General features: G+C 40.5%; 1 protein-coding gene and 1 non-coding gene across 4 annotated transcripts in view; both read left to right on the top strand.

Moving 5' to 3' along the window:
• Nucleotides 1-23,923, top strand: part of STX12 (syntaxin 12) — a 35,788-nt gene that overhangs the window by 5,173 nt on the left and 6,692 nt on the right. For 2 of the 3 annotated variants that reach the window (XM_073903112.1, XM_025856729.2), the window contains exons 2-6: nt 9,949-10,018; nt 11,762-11,861; nt 16,551-16,688; nt 20,241-20,284; nt 22,199-22,304. In XM_073903112.1, coding sequence (XP_073759213.1) covers nt 9,949-10,018; nt 11,762-11,861; nt 16,551-16,688; nt 20,241-20,284; nt 22,199-22,304 — 458 coding nt within the window. Of the gene's footprint in view, nt 1-1,272; nt 1,384-9,948; nt 10,019-11,761; nt 11,862-16,550; nt 16,689-20,240; nt 20,285-22,198; nt 22,305-23,923 lie in introns of all 3 variants that reach the window. The other variant, XM_073903113.1, reaches the window with a different exon arrangement.
• On the top strand, nt 16,898-16,970 carry TRNAE-CUC (transfer RNA glutamic acid (anticodon CUC)). The gene has a single exon. It is a non-coding gene; the product is annotated as a tRNA-Glu (tRNA).

Raw genomic sequence — 23,923 nt, 5'->3', positions numbered from 1 at the left:
GAAAGAAAGTGAAGTCAGAAAGAGCATGGGCTTTAGGGTCAGCAGTTCTGTGACTGAGTCCTTGCCCCTCTATGCACTGTTAACTCTATGCACTATTTCCCCTTTTTGTCTGTAGCCCTCTCTGTAAAAATAGGTAGAATTTTTTTTTAGATTTATTTATGTATCTGAGAGAGAGAGAGCGAGCAGAGGAAGGGCAGAGGGAGAGGGAGAGAGAATCCCAAGTAGACTCCCCGCTGAGCGTGGAGCCCAAAGTGGGACTTGATGCCAGGACCCTGAGATCATGACCTGAGCCAAAATCAAGGGTTTGCCACTTAACTGACTGAGCCACCCAGGCACCCCATGAATAGAATTATTAAAATAGTGTGTTTTTTTTTAAGATTTTATTTATTCATTTGAGACACAGAGACAGAGAGAGCATGAGCAGGGGGAGAGGCAGAGGGAGAGGGAGAAGCAGACTCCCTGCTGAGCCAGGAGCCCAATGTGGGGTTCGATCCCAGGACCCCAGGATCATGACCTGAGCTGAAGGCAGATACTTAACCATCTGAGCCACCCAGGCGCCCCTAGAATGGGGTGTTTAAAAGTAGAGTGACTGGCACATAGTAGACATTCAGTAAATGGTGATATTATTGGTTGAGTCTCTTGCCCTACTATGGTTTAGTAATTAGGTGAGCAGGCTGAGGAGTCAGACTACCTGGGTTTGAATCCTAATCTGCTTCTTACTACCTGTGTAAACATACTGCTTTATCTCTCTTGTTTCTTAATTTCCTCATCTATAAAGTAGGGTTAAAAATAATATCTACTTCATAGGGTTGTGAGAATTAAATGATGTAATTATGTAAAGTGCTTAAAACAGTGCGTGCAACATAGTAAATGTTTAAGAAGTGTTGGTTATCCTTTTGTTGTTGTTTCTTTGAATTTGCAAGCCCTTTTCATTCACAGTTTTTAGCACTTTTATTCGGTATTCTTTAATTAATTATTTTTGACCTTGTCATTCTAACTAGAGAGATTGCTTTCAGTTTTCTGGGTATAGAAACAGTTCTCTTTAGCTCCAGTGCCTGGCACAGCAAAGGGTATGTAGTTGGCGTTCAATATGTACTTAATTGATGTTATCATTGCTAAGTATATTGTTCTTTGTCTTGAGTTTGATAATTATAGCTATCCTTAATTGAGTTCTTTTATGTGCCAGACACTGTTCTAAATTTAGCTCCATATTATCTCATTTTATCTGCTCAAAAACTGTATGAGAGTTCTCTTGTTATTCCCATTTTTTAGGTGAGGAAACTGAGGCACAGAGGAGTGAAGCCTTTTGCTCAAGATCATAAAGCTAAGCTGGATGCCTGGCTGGCTCAGTCAGTGGAGCATGCGACTCTTGATCTTGACATTGTGAGTTCAAGTCCCACATTGGGTATAGAGCTTACTAAAAAAAAAAAGATCATAAAGCTCAGAAGTGGTAGAACCAGGAATAACACATAGCCAGTCTTAATTCAGAGTATTCTCTTAACCATTACATATTCTGTCATTGGCACAGTAAATGGAAGATTATGTCTTTGATATTTAGTGCTCAGGTTTAGTTTAGTTTAGAGCCTTAATATTGTAATATAGTGGCTACATTTTTCAAGTCAGGTCATTTTCATTGTAGCTAATGAAAACAATATAAACCTGATTTTTAGAGTAAGACACTGATAGGACTTCATTGTCATAACCACTACATAGGCTATCATTTTCCCATTTGGTATAAATATTGTTTTTTTTTTCTTTGAAAAAGAAACACTATGATGGTAGTTACTTTGATATGACTAGACTTTGATTTGGATTAAGGTTCATTTGGAGATTCAGGGGTGCCTGGGTTGCTCAGTTGGTTAAGCATCCAACTCTTGATTTTGGCTCAGGTCATGGTCTCAGGGTCATGATCTTAGGGTCGTGAGATTGAGCCCTGGGTCAGGCTCCATGTTCACTGCAGAGTCCACTTGAGATTCTCTCCCTCTGCACCCCCCAAATAAATAGATAAATAAAATCTTAAAAAAAAAAAGTTTATGTGGAGATTCAGATTCTACTTAAAGCTGATATCAGCTAAAAGCACATAAAGAGTGTTCAATTTAGAGTAATTCATAGTGTGAATATCAGCTGTAATGTACAATAAATTGATTTGTTTTGTAGTCTTCATAAAAGTTTTAGCCAGGACATGCTTTTAAAAATAAGAGGTCAATGATAGAAATTGAGGTCTAGTTTTAAAAAATAACAAAATTGCTTACATGGAACTTAAGGACTTGTCTTTATATTTGGCCTAGTCATCTGGTTTCTAGGATTATGTAGCATTTCACAGACTATTATTTTCACCCAAAGTGTTGTAACAAGTCAACCTAAGATAAAACTTTTATTTACTAGAATGCTTAGAAAAGGAGTTTTCTTATTAACCAAGTTGACCGGAAAACCCTTTTAGATTCAACCTATTTTTATAAAAATCTTTCCGGAAAGTATCACTTTACTTCACTGTTAAGTACACTCCAGTGAAAATAACTGTGTATGGGAACATTCTGTTCCTTTCTGGGCTTTAGGTTTATTTATTTTTTTATTTTTTATTTTTTCCTTTGGGCTTTAGGTTTATTAAGGGACAAAATTCTTGGATATAAAATAGATGGGTCATTGAGTCACTATTTTTGAATAAATCCCTGATGTTGGTGGTTATGGAGGGCAGTATACAAAAAATTCTGCTTTGGATTCCGTAAAGTAAGACACTTCTGTCCTTATGATTTGAGTTTTGGTGTATCTGATACCTGAGTCTTGCTGGAAACATTTAGGAAAATATCTTAATATTCAGAAGTTTAGAAAGAGTTGACAGAGGCTTGGATTAATTCTGGTGCTTAGCTAGGAAATAACCCTTAGATCCCCCTTCCCCGAACTTCTGTAACCCCCCCCCCAACAAATTCAGGTAACCTCAACAAACAAAAGAAATCAGAAAAGTCTAGATGAAAAAAGTTCTCAGCTGAGAATACACAGAGAATAGCTGATTTTTTTTTTTTTAAGATTTTATTTATTTATTTGACAGAGACACAGCGAGAGAGGGAACACAAGCAGGGGGGAGTGGCAGAGGGAGAAGCAGGCTTCCCGCTGAGCAGGGAGCCTGATGTGGGGCTCTATCCCAGGACCCTGAGATCACGACCTGAGCCGAAGGCAGATGCTTAACAACTGAGCCACCCAGGTGCCCCGAGAATAGCTGATTTTTAATAGATTTTTTCCCATGTCCTTTAAAATCCCCGTTGCTCTCTAGGGTATTTAATAAAAAATTTTTTTAAGTTTATTTTTTAGTAATCTCTGCACCCAACGTGGGGCCCGAACTCACAACCCTGAGATCAAGAGTCACATGCTTGGGGGGTGCCTGGGTGGCTCAGTGGTTAAGCGGCTGCTTTTGGCTCAGGTCATGATCCCAGAGTCCTGGGATCGAGCCCCGCATCCAGCTCCCTGCTCAGCAGGAAGCCTGCTTCTCCCTCTCTCACTCCCTCTGCTTGTGTTCTCTCTCTCGCTGTCTCTCTCGGTCATATAAATAAATAAAATCTTAAAAAAAAAGTCCCATGCTCCGAGTGCCTGGCTGGCTCAGTTGGTTAAGGGTCTGTCTTCGGCTCAGGTGATGATCCCAGAGTCCTGGGATCGAGTCCAACATCGGGCTCCCTGCTCAGCAGGGGAGTCTGCTTCTCCCTCTCCCTCTGCCACTCCCCCAGCTTGTGCTCTCTCTTGCTCACTCTCTCTCTCAAATAAATAAAATCTTGAAAAAGAAAAAAGAAAGAGTCGCATGCTCTTCCAGCTGAGCCAGCCACGTGCCCTGAGTATTTAATAAGTTTTGATTAGATGATTAATACCTTGATACTTTGACGTATTCTAGAGTTTCTAAGGAGGGTACTCTATAAAGACAGTCAATAAGATGAGATCTGTTTCCTTAAACTTTTTATAAGATCTATCTTAATGTGTCTTCATATATTCAACCAACTATTTTTGGAGGGGTGTGTGTGTGTGTGTTGTTATGCAAATTCAAAAATGAGTAGAATGTGGTCCCTGCCCTCCTGAGGCACATACTCCGTCCAATCCCATTTGTACACAGGTGGAACCTCTCTATGCCAAACTCTGGCTTGCAAAAAACACTCCTTGATTGCATAGCATCATTCTGGGACTAGAGCTTATTTATTATTGTTGAATTTCAGCACTGAGCAGTGATAGGAGGACTTAGAGAACATTTATTCTTCACATACTTGTAAAGATTTAATGAGGAAAAAATAGTACAAATATAAGTATTATAATAATAGTAAGTACTCAGTATATGTTAGTTAAACCTGAATATCACATACAATTGGTGAAAAGAGACTCGGCAACATGAAATGACTTGCTTGGTGCCATGTATCTAGTTAGTGGTTAAGTGTGGCTTAGAGGTCAGGTCTTATTATTCCCAGCTTATGTTCATTCATATATTCTGCCTTAAAGAAAGTGTCATGATATAAAAGGAGGTTAACTCAACCAACAATGACTTATGTATCCACTGGGTGCCTGGTGCTCTGCTGCACTCTGGAGAGTACACAGGAATGTTCCCAAAAGTGGGAGGGAGTTGGGGAAGAGAGCAGGTTAGAGCAAGGACATCGGCCTACCTGGGGTAGAGAGCTATTAAGTTAGGAGGTATCAGATAAGCAGGGTGGGGCTAAGTGGAACACTGGAATTGAGGCCTGCCCTGTGTCACTCCATTCTATTTCCTTTAAGCCTCAGCCTTTTGAGAAAACATAACATGGCACAAAGAATACAGCCATTGGAATTTGCCGTGGGTTTGAGTTCCGGTCATTATGATATTCTGTGTCTTCCCATTTCATTCCAATTTGAAGTCCTTGTTCTAGTTTAGAAGGCCCTATACGATCTGGCCTCTACATCCTTGGTCACTTTCCTGACTCCTCTCCCGCTTGCTCTCTTGTAGCCGCAGTGGCCTCCTCACTGTTCCTCATTTACAAGAAGCGCTCTTGCCTTGGGACTTTGACTTCATACTCTGTTAGAAAGCTTCTTCCCCTGTATTTGTATGGCTTGATCTTTCACTTCCTTTAGATCTCTTCTCTGTGTCACCTTCTCAGAGAGGTTATCTCTAGCCACACTATGTAAGCTAGTACCCTCTCCCTGCCCTGTCTTTCCAGCCCTTACTTGAATTTTTCTTTTCTTTTCTTTCTTTCCTTTTTTTTGGTAAGATTTTATTCATTTGTTTGACAGAGAGCACAAGCAGGGGGAATGGAAGGCAGAGGGAGAAGGAGAAGCAGGCTCCCCACTGAGCAGGGAGCCCGATGTGGGGCTCCATCCCAGGACCCTGGGATCATGACCTGAGCCGAAGGCAGATACTTAACCAACTAAGCCACCCAGGCACCGCTATTTTTCTTTATAGTACTTAATCACCACCAGAGATCTATGTTTATTGCCTGTCTCTTTTCTTTAAAATGTTAGCCTCTTAAGAGCAGTCGTCGGGCCGCCTGGGTGGCTCAGTCGTTGAGTGTCTGCCTTCAGCTCAGGTCATGATCCCAGGGTCCTGGGATCAAGTCCCGCATCGGGCTCCCAGCTCAGTGGGGAGCCTGCTTCTCCCTCTCCCACTCCCCTGCTTGTGTTCCCTCCCTCGCTGTGTCAAAAAAAAAAAAAAAAAAAGAGTAGTTGTCTTCTAGAGCATAGGACAGTATAGAGTAGGTACTCTGAATGAATGAATGAATGAACGAATGAATTCTGTCACATTCATGAGCCTCAGTGTGCCCATCTATAATATTGAGATAATAATGCTTATTTAAAGGGTTGTTGGGATTAAATAAAATAATGCTTATCAAGTGTAAAGGAAAAATACTCCTGTTTTTCCTCTACTTTCAATACTTCTGACATCAGATGTGTGGGTTTTCCACACACCAAATATTTCTGAGATTCTCCAAACACCAGTTGGATCTCCTACAATTTAACCCAATTCTGATACGTCTGCCTAGAATTAATTATCAGATGCCACACGTTAAGGGCTGAGTCCCACATGACTATTCCCCTTCAGACACCAGTTGCAAGTTTTGGTTATCACGTGTGCTTCTGACCAGTGGGCTATAAATCCAAGGTTCCCAGGAACCCCTCCTTGGGTTCGATTAATTTGCTAGAGCAGCTCACACAATTCAGGAAAACATTTTACTTAATACATACATAATTCAGGAACAGCCAGAAGGAAGAGATGCCCAGGGCAAGGTATGTAGGAAGCTCGTACACCCTCCAACACCCGCCCTGTATCTTCACCTGTTGACCAACCCAGAAGCTCATCAAATGGAGTTCAAGAGTTTTCATAACGCTTAATCTTAATGGGCAGTGCCTATCATCCCTGCCCCCCACCGCCGTTTCCCTAAAGTCAGTGGGTGGGGCTGAAAGTTCCAACATAATCACTTGGTAGTTCTGGTGACTAGCCCCACCCAGCCCAAGGCTATCTAGCTCTAACTCACCCTAGTAGCATAAACTCAGTGTATTCAGAGGGGCTCTTTATGGGGCAACTGGGTGGCTCAGTCCATTAAGCAGCTGACTCTTGATGTTGATCTCAGGGTCCTGGGATCCGAGCCCTCCATAGGGCTCTGCACTAGGCCCGGAGTCTACTCAAGGATTCGCCTCTCTCTCCCTCTGCCCCTCTCCCTGTGCTGTGTGTGCACGCGTACGCACTTTCTCTCTCTCTCAAATAAATCTCAAAAAAAAAGGGGGGGGATCCTTATGAATAACAAACGACACTCCTGTTGTGCACAAAATTCCGAGGGTTTAGGTGCTTTATGCCAGGAACCGGGGACAATGACCAAATGTATTATTTATTATATCACATCAAGTACCTAGCCCAGTGTCTGGCACATAATAAATGCTCAATTAATGCTGATGTCTGCCCTCTTATAAATTATTTGTATGGCTAGCCAGTTGATAGCTCTAGTGGTATCCTGATTCCAATTTGACTGAGATAAGAGGCGAAATTCCACATGTTAGTGATGAAAAACTGTTACTTATCTTATAGAATGCTGTCTTAGCAAAATGCACTCATTATGGTGCTTACATTTTCCTGTGGAACCATTAAGCTAAAAGTAACCTCACTTAATAGAATAATTGATGTATTTTAGGAATGTTGGTCAAAAGGCAAAATTTTAATCACTTGAACACTGTATTTCCATTATAAAATTGGACTTACATTTTTGCTAAACAAAACAAAAACATGGTCTCAAAATAAGATAAAATCATAATTTGTTTTTTTTAAAGATTTTATTTATTTGAGAGAGCGAGAATGAGAGAGAGAGAGAGAGAGCACATGAGAGGGGGGAGGGTCAGAGGGAGAAGCAGACTCCCTGCTGAGCAGGGAGCCTGATGCGGGACTCAATCCCGGGACTCCAGGATCATGACCTGAGCCGAAGGCAGTCGCTCAACCAACTGAGCCACCCAGGCGCCCAGATAAAATCATAATTTGAAGTACTACAAGTTTATTCTTTTTTTTTTTTTTTAAGATTTTATTTATTTATTTGACAGAGACACAGCGAGAGAGGGAACACAGCAGGGGGAGTGGGAGAGGGAGAAGCAGGCTTCCCGCGGAGCAGGGAGCCCGATGCGGGGCTCGATCACAGGACCCTGGGATCATGATCTGAGCCGAAGGCAGACGCTTAATGACTGAGCCACCCAGGCGCCTCAAGTTTATATATTCTTGACTTTGGGATTTTTTTTGCTTTTTAACACCCATGATGTAGTGATTTTGTCTAGATAGAAATAACTCGTACATATTTCTAAGGACTAGGTTGTTCAATTGCTACTTAGGAGTAGAGTCACCAGCAATCAATTAGATTTTGCTTAATCATTGTTTCTTATCAGACGTAGAGGCTATTAACTCATCAGTGTTTTTGTAAGGTAACTTGGTATTTCATAAACTTCAGCTTGCTTTTTTACTATTCTCTCTCTCCCTTTTTTTAAGATTTGTGTGTTTTAGAGAGAGAGCATGGAGGGGCGGGGCAGAGGGAGAGGGAGATAAAAGCAGACTTCTCGCTGAGCTCAGAGCCAGTCGGCGATCCCGGGACCCTAAGATCATGACCTGAGCCAAAATCAAGAGTTGAACTCTTAACTGACTGAGCCACGCAGGCACCCACCTTTTTATTACTCTTGGTGACCAGATTAAGAGCAAGATTATGATTGAACCTTAAATTTTGTTATTTTAAGGAACACCCTATTCTAAGTTCTGGTAAGTGAAGGTTTTTTCTTACTTCATATGGAAGCACTGTATGTACATTGTCCCTATAATATATACAAATGGTGTAATATACAGTGGTTTCCTCCTCATCTTCCACTAAAGCCAGTCATCTAGCAGTCTGGTATCTCACGAGTGAAACTTTGGCATTAATGCTGAGAGAATAGGAAAGGCCCTCACAAAGGAGACAGCGTTTTGGCTGGAAGGGTCATATACCTATTGTGTTATGTTATCTCTTGAAGTTCTGGTGAAATTTGAAGATAATCGTGTTTCCTCTGGGCAAGGAGTACTCTATTATGTCTGTACTCCAGCAACTTGGAATAGAAATTAGTGAATGCTCTTCAGAAGCAAGCAAGCAGGGGTGCCTGGGTAGTGCAGTCAGTTGAGCATCTCTGACTTGGTTTGGGCTCAGGTCGTGATCTCAGGGTCGTGAGATCGAGCTCAGCATCAAGCCCCATGTCAGGCTCTGGGCTCTGCATTCATCAGAGTCTGCCTGGAGTTCTCTCATCCCCTCCTCTGCGCCCCTCCGCCCCCAACATGCACACATGCTCTCTCTCTTTCAAATAAATAAATAAGCAAGCAAGCAAGCAGACAACAACAAAGAAATACAAGAAAATTCCAACCTCTACAAATGAATGAATTAATGAGTCTAACTCCTTCATCCTCCCAGACAACCAGAAAAAGAACAGAACGCAGGACACAAAAGAAATCAAAAGGTCAACTACACTTCAAAAAAGCCCACAAAAAAACCCAAAAATATTTAGAATAAGGAAAAAAAAAAAAGATAACGCTCTATTTCTGATGCACAAATCAGCGAGGTACAGGGCTATTCACATTCCCAGGCAAGCTGGTGTTAGAGTGTTTCTCCTTATTGGTAGATGATCAGTTCCTCTGGACCTCTGCTTTCTTAGTCCAGGGCTAGAGGCCTAAACATCTAGAATTCAAACATGAACTTTTCTAGTCTTAGCAAAATATCTAGGAAAAGATAGAGAACGTTATCTGAACAAAACCTGCAACTGTAAACAACATAGTTAAAAGAACATAGGCCTTGGAGTTCAATGTATTTGGGATTGAATTTTTTGCTCTGTTACTTAATAATTGTGTACCCTTATATAATTAACTTATGTAAATGTAACTTATATAGCTTATCTAAATATACTTCTTCATCGGCAAAATGAAGATATACCTACTTCAGACTGTTGCTGTGAAAATTAATAAAATAATGTATACAGAGCTCCTAATATAAAAGCTCCTGGCACATAGAGGTGCTCAGTCAATGGTAATTTATTATTATTATTTTTAATGGTAATTTATTATTAATAACAAATGTATATTGTCTTTCCAAAAATGTTTGCTATAGAAAAATTATTGTGTATTATGAATTTAAGTTTTAATTGTTGCGAGTTGATATTTGGCCCTTTCAGAGGTGTTGAAATTTTAAACTAGCGCCATGGGAAATCTGGAAAATTTTGAAAGTTCTTTGGGAATGATGAACAAAACTGCTACCCTTTACTTGGTGACATAGTTATCTATAGGAGAAAGGTGAACCTCGTAATTAGTTTTAGAAGGGAATGTATATGCTAGTTTTGATCATAACATGTTTTCTGTTAGTTGCATGAACTTTTTCAGGTTGTGGAGAGAGACTAGTGATTTGAGAAGTAGGTTGCTCATGATGAATGTATTTTTCTTTTAAATAAATCTTTTCCCCCCCCTCTCCCCAGCTGCTCAGATAAAGAATTTGATGAGCCAACTAGGAACTAAGCAGGACTCAAGCAAACTACAGGAAAATCTGTGAGTAGCTTCCTAATGTGTGGGGTTCTGTGAGGGCCCTTTGAGGACACACCCACTGTCCTTGCTGCGTGGCAGCTTAGGTTTCCAGCCTGTGGACTCGGAATGACAGGCAGTGGGACATGAAGTAATAGCTGGATTTAGAAGAGGGGCAACAAAATATATTCATGGGTTGTGATCTCTGCTGCCTTTCAAAATCCTTGAATTCAGATTCTTTCTTCCCCGTGGGCTGGTTAGGAGAACACTTTGAGGAAGTAGGGAAGGGAACTTTTACCACTGTTAAACTGTATTCTGCCTAAATGAGCCTCCTTGTTGGCACAGGACTCCTGATGATCTGCAGAGCTCCTCTAGTCTGTTGGGATTTCCAACTGTAAATATTAGAAAAATGTATTCACAATGATCTGAGGGGCGTCTGAGGGAGAGGAGAATGGACTGGTGGTAGGGACTCATGATTCTTTTATTACATCCTTCTTGACCCCATTTCTGCTTTTAGAAGTTCTATTCTTCATCTTTAAAATATACTGAATGATATTCTTTGTTTCCTGTCCTAGACAGTGTGAAGTGAGAGAATGACTTACTACTTTGAACTTTTTCCAGGGAGATGTGAAAAATCTTTGGATGTGTTAGTAACGTCTGGGAGGTACAGGCTCCTGTTTGACTCCCTCTTGTTTTTGACTCCCTCGTTTTTTCTCTTGGAGGCCCCTTTGCAGTGAAAAAATAGTAATGATTAAGTAGTATAGTTTCTCTGTCCTCCCTCAAAACCTTTGTAGAAATAGCCGCAGAGTGGGGGAAACCATGACTAAAAGGGGCTCTTTTTATGTTTCCACTACTTTCCAATCCCACTTAATAGAATACATATTCTTCCCTCTTTACTGTTCTTCCCCTATACTCCTTATATGTTTTTATGCAGTACAGGGCTTCTTTGTTTTGGAGGGAAGAGCCAGAAAGTCGAGCATGAAGGACGATAGGGAGCCAAGAATAAAGCTGAAAAAGTGCCAGCTTTAAGCAAGAATGTGGGAGTAGATCTTTGGAAGTTGTTCCCTAGGGTAGAAGCTGTGCTTTTAATGCACATTTCATCCAACCCCCAGTGTCTGGATTCCGTCTCTAGTCAGTGGCCTGTGACAGACAGCACCTAGGCAGAACTGCTAGGCAGTGGATGGGAGAGTTTTGTGAGACCTTGGTGTGTTCAAACTATTAGGTTTAGATGTGGGGGGGCACTTGCTCTTATATTTCTTTCTTTCTTTTTTTTAAAGATTTTATTTATTTATTTGAGAGAGAGAGAATGAGAGACAGCATGAGAGGGGAGGAGAGTCAGAGGGAGAAGCAGACTCCCCGCTGAGCAGGGAGCCCGATGCGGGACTCGATCCCGGGACTCCAGGATCATGACCTGAGCCGAAGGCAGTCGCTTAACCAACTGAGCCACCCAGGCGCCCTGCTCTTATATTTCTATCAGAACTGCTGATAGGCATTTCCTTTCTCCCCAAAGAGTTAAAATACCTGATCAGCAGGTTTCACTGAGGTAGGTTCTTTCTACTGAGTAACATGAAGATACCTTGCGGTGGGTTTGACTTGAATCGTATTTCTGGATTTTTGTGTGTGTGTGTGTGTGAACCTGGGCCTTTGGGAACCCATTCCTTCAAGTACCCCTTTCATTCTCTGCACTGGGGCACTCTGAGAACTAACTGTACTAACTGTAACAGCTCTCAAGGAGTGGGAATATCCTGAAACGTGTCTTTTCTCCCTTAGGCAACAGTTACAGCACTCTACAAATCAGCTCGCCAAGGAAACAAATGAACTACTGAAGGAATTAGGGTCCTTGCCTCTTCCCTTATCTGCTTCAGAACAGGTTGGTATTTTCTGGTGTGTGTGTTTGTTTAATAGGAAAGGACTTTGTTTTAATGGGAAGGAAGTGTGTGAAACAAAAATAATTTGGCCTTTGGTGCTAGGTAGACCTTCTCTGACCCTCAGTTTCCTTATCTGTAAAATGGGGTTATGTGACTGTTGTGACAGTAGAAAGAATGTATGCACCGGGTCTTGCAAAGTGCTCAGCATTTAGTAGTAATCAGTATCTGCTGCTATTATTAATAATAACATACTAACATATTGATAAAATGAGCTTAACTGGTAAACATTCTCAGTGTTTGCATCTCTGGGTTTTGGCCAGCAGCTTTATGTTTGCAGGCTTGGTCCTAGTTTGTTTTGTAGTCAGTTTCTATAAATTTCAATCAAATGTTTTTGCTTTCTATTTTGTAGTCACTTTCATGTCCCATCATGAGTTATTCATAGGTTTCAGGTTGAAGAAATGCCCAGGGGAAAGGATTTCTCTTTTCAAGTTATTTTATTCAGTGGTCATTGAGATCCTTTAAAAACACACAATTTTTAACTGGAGTTCATTGTTCCCTTGATGTGCTGGGCCTTTTCTTCACGCATTCCTGCAGTCAGTGTGCCTCCTCCTTTATTGTGGCTTGACCTGTTTTACTTATCATTCATGGTCTACCTCAAATCCTCTCTCTTCCAGGAAAAAAAAAAAAGCCTTCTCCAACTACCTTAGCCTACTGTGATTCTGTTTTTCTTTTAGCTTCTCTACCATTCCTGGGAGCACTTGACTTATTTTGCTTTTTATTATTGAATTTTTTTCTGATGATGTCCTATTCTCTGATGGCTGTAAAGACAAAGCCGACACCTTCCCTATTCTGGGTTGTGTTTCATTCTGTGAGTTGTGCCTAGTTGTAACATGAAATAATTTTAGTGTGCTGTAATCATCATTAAAAAATAAGTGTAGGAATATCAGAATGTATACCATGTAATAAAGGGAACTATTATTACAGGAAGCTTTCATTTCCTGCATATGTGTATATATGGTACTAGGTCAAGATGTCACATTATTTCTGCATGTCTCCATCAAAAAAGTTTGAAAATGTTAGTTTAACCCATGCCTGGCAAAGCTGTTTAATGAAGCAGATTTTAGTCTTTAGAGTTTTGGCGCCCCCTTGCACAAAAGAGAGGAACCAAGACTAGATGCTTTGTCATTGTGCTACAAAGCAGCTCTGATAAAAAGTAATCTTAATGTAATCCCCTTTGATCGTCCATAGGTGTGCTGTTGTTATTCGTGCTGATATTTCACTTAGAGACCAGTTCCCCTTGCCATCCAGTATCTCCAATAAAAATCACCCCTTCCCTCCTCCCAGCTGGGCACTTAGGGAATACACGCTTGTGGATGGTTTTAGTTAGTAATAAAAAGAGTCTAAGGATCTTGATGAAAACAGAGTGTTGAAAGTACTTAAGAGTTAATAGCCTAAGCAAATGAAATAGAAAGTTAAATCTGCTACCAAAAGAGAGAGAGAGAGAGAGAAGGATTTAATGTATTCCAAAATCAAATAGAAGTTATTTTTGGATCATCCATGCTATTGTTCCCTTCCATTACACTGGATCATTAAGAACACGAACTAGATCTTCACACAATTCCTTGATTCCTTCCCCTGTTGTGCGGAATACCATTTGCCCTTTCGATTCTTTATTCATCTAATCAATCTTAGCTTACCACCATCTGTTTGCTCCTGTCCTGTATATCAGACCGTATATCCTCCTTTGAGTCTTTTTTCATATTCACATGCTATCATCAGTGATCTTCTCATTGCCAAGTCTAGTGGGCTTTTTTGAGCACTTTTCTGTCTCATTTGAAACAGCCCATCCCGTCTCTACTGAAACGATCTTCTTCTTTCCACGATCCCCTTTCAGTGTGTCTCCCGACTCTGTTATCTTTTGCTGGCCTCTTTTCTCTTTCCCCAGGTGGAGTTTCAGCCTCCTTCTCTGACTCTCTGTGTTCCTAGAAGTAGGCATGTCCCAAGGCTCTGCCACTGACCTCTCATTTTCTTAGTCTCTGCTTTCTCCCTCAGGAGGCTCATCTATTTTTATGAGTTCCCTGTCACCTTTATGAACAGGACCCCCAGATCTTTTCCTGGCTCTAGCCCTTAACCTCTAAGGACTAGGCCCATATTGCCAATCCCTACTCTAATATCTCCTCTTGAATATATTGCCTTCATCTAAAATTTAATGTGTTGTCTTATACTGAATTCGTCCCATTTCACCCAAATCCCTTAACTAAGCTGATTGATAATACTGATTGTCATAAAAAAAGTTTGTGCCTTTTGACCTAATATTCCCACTCATGCAAATTTGTCGTAAGGCAAAAAGGTTGGTAGAAAAAAAAAACTGTAGTCTGGAAGTGGATTTCCTGTATTTAAATTCTACCCCTTCCGGGGTGCCTGAGTAACTCAGTCGTTAGGCAGCTGCCTGCGGCTCAGGTCACAATCCCAGAGTCCTGGCATCGAGCCCCGCATCGGGCTCCCTGCTCCGTGGGAAGCCTGCTTCTCCCTCTCCCACTCCCCCTGCTTGTGTTCCCTCTCTTGCTGTGTCTCTGTCTGTCAAGTAAATAAATAAAATCTTAAAAAAAAAAAAAATTCTATCCCTTCCACTTACTGACTGTGTGATCCTAGGCAGATTACTTAATTTCTTTACGCCTTGGTTTTCTGATCTGTAAAATAGGGACTATAATAGTAGCTACTTATAGGTTGTTGTATAGATTAAAGTATTATGTTAAAGTACTTATAACCGTACTGGTACATAGTAAGAACTGTATTAATATTAGCAATTACAGTGGGGCTCACATTAGCTTTATTTATAATAGTTAAAACCTGGGAAGAATCTAGAAGGAATGTTTACATAAATTTTACCAGATCAACTTGATAGACTATTATGTAACAAAGGTCAATAATTATGAAGAGTATGATAACATGGAAAATGTTTATGATATACTTAAAGATACTATTTTTGTGGGGCACCTCTCTGGCTTAGTTGGTGGAGCATACAACTCTTGATCTCAAGGTTGTGAGTTCAAGCCCCACATTGAGCATGGAGCTACTCAAAAAAAAAAAAAAAGAAGATAGTGTTTTTGGTTTGTGAGATTAGAGAATGATGGTTTTTCCCTCTTATTGTTATAATGTTTGTGTGAAAATAAAAAATCCCAGAAAAAGGGAAAAAAATTTCTCATCTAAATTTGCTTTCAGGGTGCCTGGGTGGCTCAGTTGGTTAAGCATCTGCCTTTGGCTCAGGTCATGATCCCAGGGCCCTGGGATCAAGTCTCACATTGGGCTCCCTGCTCAGTGGGCAGCCTGCTTGTCCCTCTCCCTCTGCCCCTCCCCCCTGCTCACGTGCTCACTCTCTCTCTCTCTCAAATAAAATCTTTTAAAAAAAATAAAATAAGTTTGCTTTCAGTATTACCATAATTCTCCCAGGTGTGGTATTTGAGTCATTCTTGACTTTAGCTCCCTTGTAGCTCCATAGTCAGTCACTAAGTCATAATGTTTCTTAAATTCATGTCTTTTGTGTTCCCTTTACGGATACAATGTCCTCCTACCCTTTATCCTAGAATGTTGCAATAGTCTTTTTGACATGTTTCTTTTTTCCATCCTATCCTGTGTACCATCACAGACTACTTTTTCTAAATTATCATTTTGTACCTATCATGTTTCCTGCTCAGAAATCTTTGTTGCTCTTTGTTCTTTAGGATTGAATCCCAAACTCATTAGCTTGGCATTTAAAACTTGCTCTGGTCAGCCCCTTCTCTGTCTTTCCAGGTCTGTCTTTTAGCTATTCTCATGAAAAAAAACTTAGGTTCCAGTCAAACTATCTCCTTATAGATCCTCTTCAAATTTTTACTGCCATGCCTTTGATCACACTGTTTTCTTACTTGGAATTGCCTTACTTCCTCCATCTGCTTATTCAGACCTTTCTCTTCCTTCAGTATCCACTTTCTCTTGGCCTTTTTGGCCACTTGCGTTCTTAGTGATTATACCTGCCTCCAAACTCCTGTAGTACTAATGGGATATAGCAGTTATTTATATTGATTTGTAACTTGTGTGTCTATATCCCTTATCTATAAGTAGTTGGTAAGCTGTTTGAGGTCAGGGATGAGTTTTTACTTCTGTGTTCTCAGCACATAGGTTCTCTCAGTATGTGTTTTTTTGAGACATAGAATCAATAAGCTTAGTAAAGATAGCCTGTAATAGTTTTCAGGTTCTGAAAGATTTTAAACTTCACTACAGTATGAAGGAAAATGATTCTGTAGTTTTCAGGGAAGCTCTGAACTCAGTGTAGATGAATATTTTTAACATTTTAACAGAGAACAATCTCTTTTGGGGTTCAGTCTGAGCCTAAAGTTATTTATTCTGCTTTTAGATTCTCCAGGGAACCAAAATTCTCAATTGCATTTCCCTCTGAGATTACCTTACAAGGTAAATGACACACAGTCCCCAGGTTTGTCAGAATGAAAGAAGGAGAATTCAGACTTGGTCTGTGGCATTAATGAGGGATTTGAGTTAGCAAAGAACAAATTTATTAATTTAAGGAAGAGCCTGTTTTATAGTAATTTTCCTGGTTGGAAATCTTTAGAAGGAATAATTTTGCTTTTAATGGGAATTAAAACCAGATTATTTAGGGTTAATATGAAATTTCAACTCCTTGTTTATTTCCTTAGCGCCAGCAAAAACTTCAGAAAGAACGTCTCATGAATGACTTCTCTGCAGCCTTAAACAACTTCCAGGCTGTTCAGAGAAGGGTATCTGAAAAGGAAAAGGAGAGCATTGCCAGAGCAAGAGCTGGATCTCGTCTCTCGGTGAGTTTATTCCCAAAAGAAGACCCTTGCGATTGCAGGATGTTCTTTCCCACATTGTTGGGGGTTTTTTTCCCCCTCCTAACTCTGGCCATTTTGACCATTAGCTTTTGTTTGTTACCTGCCCCCCCTCAGTAATAATAAACATTGACATTAGCCATTGTGAAAATGCCAGATTGGTACAATCTATATAAAAAATACGTATGCAGGGCACCTGGCTGGCTCAGTTGGTAGAGCATGTGATTCTCACTCTCAGGGTCGTGAGTTCAAGCCCCATGTTGGGTGAGCAGCCTACTTAAAAAAAAATTTTTTTTTAATAAAAGTAAATTAAAAAAACATGTATGCCTATGGTCTAAGACTAGAAAGGAATATGCATAAAGATTTGAAAAAGTGACAGAATTGTGTGTGATTTCTTTTTTTTTAATTTTATTTGTCTTACATTAGAAACTTAAGAAAAGAAACAATGAATCTATTTCCTAGAATATAGCAGGCTAGGTTATTTTCACTAGACCTCTCTGTGAAACAAATTAACAAATACTAAATTTTAACAACCCAACTTCTCAAAAGTATCAAATGGCCATGAAAATATTAAGGTCAAAATCTAAGAGAAGATGAGAACCCATAGAGAGGTAAGCTGAGCACTGAAACTGCTTTTGCATGGAATACATTTACTGAGGGCAAACTTGAACTTTAGATTTGATGTCCATGTGGCATGAGAGGGAAGAAAAACCCAGAGTCCAGACAAGGTGGAAAATCTAAAAGAAGGTGCTCCTCCAATTAAACTGGACCCCAAAAGGCTATATCCTTCAGGTATGGGTAAACCAGAAGTAAGCCCTTCTTTCCTACAAAAAGATTGCATTAGCACTGAACTGAGCAAGCGTTGGAGGACAACAGGAGAGAGGGGAAATCCAGACAATAACTTGTACCACAAAGGAACCTTGAGGCAAATTTACTGCCCAAATTCATACTACATGAATGATCCGAAAGCCTCAAGCTTCAAGTAGTTCTGGACTGGTAGAGTACCTAGGTACCAGGCAGAAGCAAATACAAATCCTCTCTGGTTAGACACCTTTATCCTAGCCCTGAAAGAATAACCTCAAACAATTTTTGAAGTGTCATGAGCAGCACAGGGTTAAAAATACCCAAGTACAGTGATTAACATAACAAGAAAAATACCCAAGTACACAAAGAAACAAATAACTCTAAACAAGAACTAATAGAAACAACAATGAGGTAAAATGGACCTACAGAGACTTCGTGTATTAGAATTATATGACAACTGTCCTTATTGTATTTAAAGAAAATCTTGAAAACATCTGCAGGAAGCAGGAAACTACAAAAAACTTTGGAAAAGGGTCAAAATACTTTCTAGAATTGAAAAATATAATATGGAAACTAAAAACTTAATGGATAGATGATTTAACTAGAAAACAGAAGATATTATCTATCTCATGATATTATGTATCAGCATGTAGGACAGGGGTTAAGAAATTAAATAGGAAGAAAGACCATGAGAAATGGAGAATAAAGAGAAAGGATGTGACCTAGTTTTAATTGGAGTTTCAGAATAAGAGTGGAGCAAACATAGAACAGAGGTGATATTTGAAGAGATAATGGCTGGTAATGTTTTAGAACTTATGAGAGACACTAATCTGCAGTTTCAAGAAGCCCAACAAATCCCAAAAAGAATAAATAAGACTCTCATCTGAATACATCAGAGAGAAACTTCAGAACACCAAAGACAAAGAGAAAATCATAAAAGTAGCCAGGGAAACAATGGAATACCTTCAGAGAGGCAGTAGTTGGATTGGCAGTTGACTTCTCAACAGCAACAGTGGAAGCCAGTTGAGAGCTATCTTTAATGTTCTAAAGGACAATAACTGCCTACCTAGGAATCTAAACCCAGTGAAGGAAGATATACAGAATGAGAATTAAAGACATTTTCAGTCAAAAGTGAGTGTGCTCTCAGCACACCTTACTTAAGAATATTCTAGAAAATGAACTTCAGGCAGAAGGAAGGTGCTCCCACATGGGAAGTCTGAAAAGCAGAACAGAATGAAGAGCAAAGAAAGTGGTAAATACGTGAAAAGACAGACTACAAACAGGGAGAAGATACTGCTATATGTATAATTGACAAGGGACTAGTAACCAGAATATATATAGAACATATAAAGAATTCCCATAGGGGCGCCTGGGTGGCTCAGTCATTAAGCGTCTGCCTTCGGCTCAGGTCATGATCCCAGGGTCCTGGGATCGAGCCCCGCATCGGGCTCCCTGCTCTGTGGGAAGCCTGCTTCTCCCTCTCCCACTCCCCCTGCTTGTGTTCCCTCTCTCTCGCTGTGTCTCTCTCTGTCAAATAAATAAATAAAATCTTAAAAAAAAAAAAATTCCCATGAGTCAGTATGAAAAAGATACAACCCAATAGAACAGTAGTTTCTCAGACTTTCTGATCTCAGGACCCTATTAACACTTAAAAATTATTAGGGACCCCAATGAGCTTTTATTTGTATGAATGGCATCTATTGATATATATTAGAAAAAACTGTAAATGTTTATGTTAGGATGTATGTATAAGAATGTTTATAGTAGCATTATTTGTAGTAGTCAAAAGTTGGACATCTGAATGCCCATCAGTAGTAGAATAAGTAAATGCATTATGGTATATTCACATACTATAGTATCATACAGCGAAGAAAATAAATGAACCACAGTTACATTCAGCCTCAGGGATGGATCTGGCACAATGTGGCGTGATCCAATCAAAGCATGAAAGAATACAAACAGTATAATTCCATTCATGTGAAGTTCAGAAGCATGTAAAATGATATTAAATAAGGATACATATCACTGTATTGAAAATACAAGAAAATGATCATTGTAAAGTCAGGATAGTAGTTACTTTAAGGGCGAGGGAGGGGGCATTGTAATTGGAGAAGGGCATAGGACACTAGCAGTGTTTTGTTTCTTGATTTGGGGAAAAAGTAAAACAAAAACAAAAACAAAAAACCTCACAGTGTTCCTCTGGGTGGGTAGAATTTTGAAATTTTCTTCATTTTCCTTGTTCTTTTAATTACTGCTATTATAAAAAGGGAAAGACTTTTTTAATGGGAATAGATTGCTCTTTTAACATTTTTTCTTAATTTTTTTTAATACACGCATTAGACTGATTTTTGAAATGAGTCTGCCACTTTAGTGCCTGATATGCCATAAATGTCCATTTTTTTTTAAATCTTTACGTGTTCTGAAAATTTGTTTCCCTGCAAGTTTCAACTCTTTCCCTTATTCTACCTCCCTGTTGTTTATTCCTCTCTCCAACCTGTGTTCCCTCCATCCTATTTAGTAAGGTTACCATTCTGAGCCCAGATTTGCTTTCAACTACTTCACAGCCATTTTCTGGTTGAGACAGATTGCCAGAGCCCTGTGTCATCTTACAGATCCTGTTGGAGCCAAGGGATGTTGCTTCTTTATACTGTAGCGAAAGGAAGCCATTGTTTTGTGTGTCTGTCTGTGACATGTTTCTGGATTACAACAGCAATAATGCCATCTGCTTTCTAGGCGGAGGAGAGGCAAAGAGAGGAGCAGCTCGTCTCATTTGATGGGTAAGGAATTATCCATACAACCTGCTGGCTAGTTGAGGTGGATTCTATACTTTCCACCTGCTTCTAATTTTTTTTTTTAAGATTTTATTTATTTGTCAGCGAGAGAGTACAAGCAGGGGAAGCAGAAGGCAGAGGGAGAAGCAGGCTCCCCACTGAGCAGGGAGCCCGATGCAGGGCTTGATCCCAGGACCCTGAGATCATGACCTGAGCTGAAGGCAGACGCTTAACCGACTGAGCCACCCAGGCGTCCTCTGCTTCTAATTTTAAAAATCAGTGCGGAGAAGAAGGAAAAATGAAGGAAGACCTGGGGTGGGTGACTTATAATCCACCAAATAAAATAAAAAAGTCAAAACCTTGGGCTTTTCCAAGATCTTTGAATTAGAGAAGAAACAATTTGAAGGTGAATAAAAAAGCCAGAGAAATCTCTGATGTCTTTGTGTTGGGGAGAGAGCCTGGCTTGCTAGGAATAAGTATGAACCCATGAATCTACAAATTAGGATGTTACCTCTAATTCAGATGTAAGTTTTTCAAAGTTCTTGGGTCTCCGTTTACCCATCTGTAAAATGGAGGCAACTCATTCTTTTAGGAGTAGTACAAGAAAAAGCAAACAGTTTGCATCTGAAAGACATCTTCTTTCTTAATTTCTCCAGACTGAATTAACTAATTCCATAGAAATGTGTTGGTGGGGTGCCTGGGTGGCTCAGTCATTAGGCGTCTGCCTTCGGCTCAGGTCACGATCCCAGGGTCCTGGGATAGAGCCCCGCATCAGGCTCCCTGCTCTGCAGGAAGCCTGCTTCTCCATCCCCCACTCCCCCTACTTGTGTTCCCTCTCTCGCTGTGTCTCTCTTTGTCAAATAAATAAATAAAAATTTAAAAAAAAATGCGTTGGTGTTATTAATTCGGAACTTAAAATGCTCTTTCACAGGTATGAATCTCTCTTCCCACTACACTGTGAGCGCCTTGGAGGGGTGCCTCGTGGGCTCTGTCTTACTCCTTTTTGTATCTCCAGTGTGGGGAAGAAACTAAATACTGTGGAGATGATGTCTGATTTATGCATACTGTTGGAATTTTTGAAGTATTTTATGTCTAGCATCATATGTAGTATGCCTTTCTTCTAAATATGGTACCTGAAAAGAAGAGTTATAACATTTCACTAGCTTTTTATTTTACTTTTCTCTTAAGGGGCATTTAACCCACTGGCTCCTGGGTGGCTCAGGCAGTTAGGTATCTGTCTTTGGCTCGGGTCATGATCCCTGGGATTGAGCCCCATGTTGGGCTTCCTGCTCAGTGGGAAGTCTGCTTCTCCCTCTCCCTCTAACCCACCCCCTTCTCGTGCTCTCGCTTTCTCTCTCAAATGAATAAATAAAAAACCTTAAAAAATATTTTTTTAAAAAAAGAGGCATTTAACCCAAAGTATAATCTCAAGGAATGTTCTGAAAACCAGAAGATGTGATTCTGTTAGACTAATTGGAGAAGCATCGACAGGTCACTTAGCCTGCTCTCCTCCACCCATTTAGTACCCAAGAGACCAACACAGCTTACACTCTGAGAGTGCTCTAGAAGAGGATGGGCCAGGGTGCTTCATTGACTTTGAGTCTCTTTCTGCTTTCCTTGTCTAGCAAGCCCTAGCAAGATTGTAGGTGTACCCCTAACTGGAAAACAGCAAGGAGTCCCATCCCTCATAATCGTGCTTCATCTCAGTTTTGCCCAGGGAAGCTGAGACTTTGTTTTCTTGGTAATATCAGCTCTTTGCCTCCAGATATGTAGAATGTGGCCCTCAAGGACTTTGTATTGATACCAGAGGCATTGGAGCCCGGTCATGTCCTTGGATAGGCTCTGCTGGTAGTAATGTTGTGGGTGTCTCATGCACGCCTTAGAGAGGAGGAATCAACTAGTGTGCTTGTTGCCTTGCAGCCATGAGGATTGGAACCAGATGCAGAGCCAGGAGGATGAGGTGGCCATCACCGAACAGGATCTGGAACTTATTAAAGAGAGAGAAACAGCAATTCGGCAGCTGGAGGTAAGAGCCACGTCATGTTTTTTGTTTGACTCCATGTATCTGCACTCTAATCCACCTGGATTTTCTCTCAGCAATTATGAAAAAGCATGAAATGAGTCCTAATGTGATTTGCGTATTATGTCTCAATGTAATCATGGTGAATTTGAACTACTCTTATGGTGGTACTGGTCATGGTGCCCAAGAAGACTCAAATACCATATCTTACATGGTCTGTGGGAGAATATGCATGAAGAACAGAGCAAGGCAAACAAATATTTTATTGCTCATTAAGACTTTGCCACCAGGGTACCTGGGTGGCTCAGGCGGTTAAGCATCTGGCTTTGGCTCAGGTCATGACCCCAGGGTCCTGGGATTGAGCCCGCATCGAGCCTGCTTCTCCCTTGCGCTCATGCTCTCTCTCTCTCCTGCTCTTGCTCTCTCAGATAAATAAATAAAATCTAAAAAAAAAAAAAAAGACTTTGCCCCCAGACCTCTTTGGAGAGAGCCCTTTTGGGGCACCTGGGTGGCTTAGTTGGTTAAATGTCTGCCTTCAGATCAGGTAATGATCCTGGGGTCCTTGGATCGAGCCCTGTGTCAGGCTCCCTGGTCAGCGGGGAGTCTGCTTCTTCCTCTGCCCTCTGTCCCCATCCCACCCCCCTTTTCGTGCTCTCACTCTCTTTCAAATAAATAAAATCTTGAGAGAGAGAGAGAGCCCCTTTGTTTAGTCTGAATAGCTCAGAATAAAGGCAGGCCAAAAAGTTTGCTTAATTTTTGTGCATCCCATAGTCCAATCCCAAGTTGTAGATATGACTTCACTGCAAAGAAACAGGAACAGGTTTGGTTTTTTTTTTAATTAAAAAAAATTTTTTTTGTTATGTTAATCACCATACATTACATCATTCGTTTTTGATGTAGTGTTCCATGATTCATTGTACAGGAACAGTTTTTAAGGTGGGGATTGAGGGAAAGGTCTTGAGGCCTTTCTTACCTGATTTTCCAACTTTAACTTTACATAATGACAAGTATATTCTTAAACCTGAGTAATTTTCTCCTCCATGCAGCTAGAGGACTGCCATCCCTGGGGGCGGGTGCAGTGAGGAGGAGGGGGTTTGTAGAGAGGAGAAACTTGGAGCTCCTTCATGACCTTCATCTGTGGCAGTGGCTCTGAACTCTGACTGTACCTTAGAGTCACTTGGAGACTTTTCCCCCCAAATGCCCAGCTGTTCTCCCTCCCACGCCAACTATTAGTTTTGACTATGTGAAATTCCCATTGTTTTTTAGGCTAAAAATGGGCAAATATTCACAAGATTTTTTTTTTCAAACTTCCCAGGTGATTATAATGTGCATTCAGGGTGGAGACCCACTGCCCTAGAGACCATCAGTGTCACAGTTCATCCTCAAGTTTGATAATTTTATTGCCTTCAAAGATGTCCTATCTTTTCTCTTTTTACCTACTGCAACTAACCATCGACTTGGTTCTCTAACATTAGAAATACTGTTATAGCAGAGTCGAGTGAAACACAGAGCTAAGGAAAGGAATGTAAGGTAGAGGACGTCAGGAACATAATAGGTGCTTCACAAATTCGGCATTCAGCATTAAGTCCGAGTGCCTTAGCGGGGACTGGATTTTTATATCCAGT

Source organism: Callorhinus ursinus, unplaced genomic scaffold (assembly GCF_003265705.2).
Source record: "Callorhinus ursinus isolate GAN/ISIS: 27379988/994484 unplaced genomic scaffold, GSC_fseal_2.0 scaffold18, whole genome shotgun sequence".
Lineage (NCBI taxonomy): Eukaryota > Metazoa > Chordata > Mammalia > Carnivora > Otariidae > Callorhinus > Callorhinus ursinus.
This window is presented reverse-complemented; position numbering and strand designations above follow the sequence as displayed.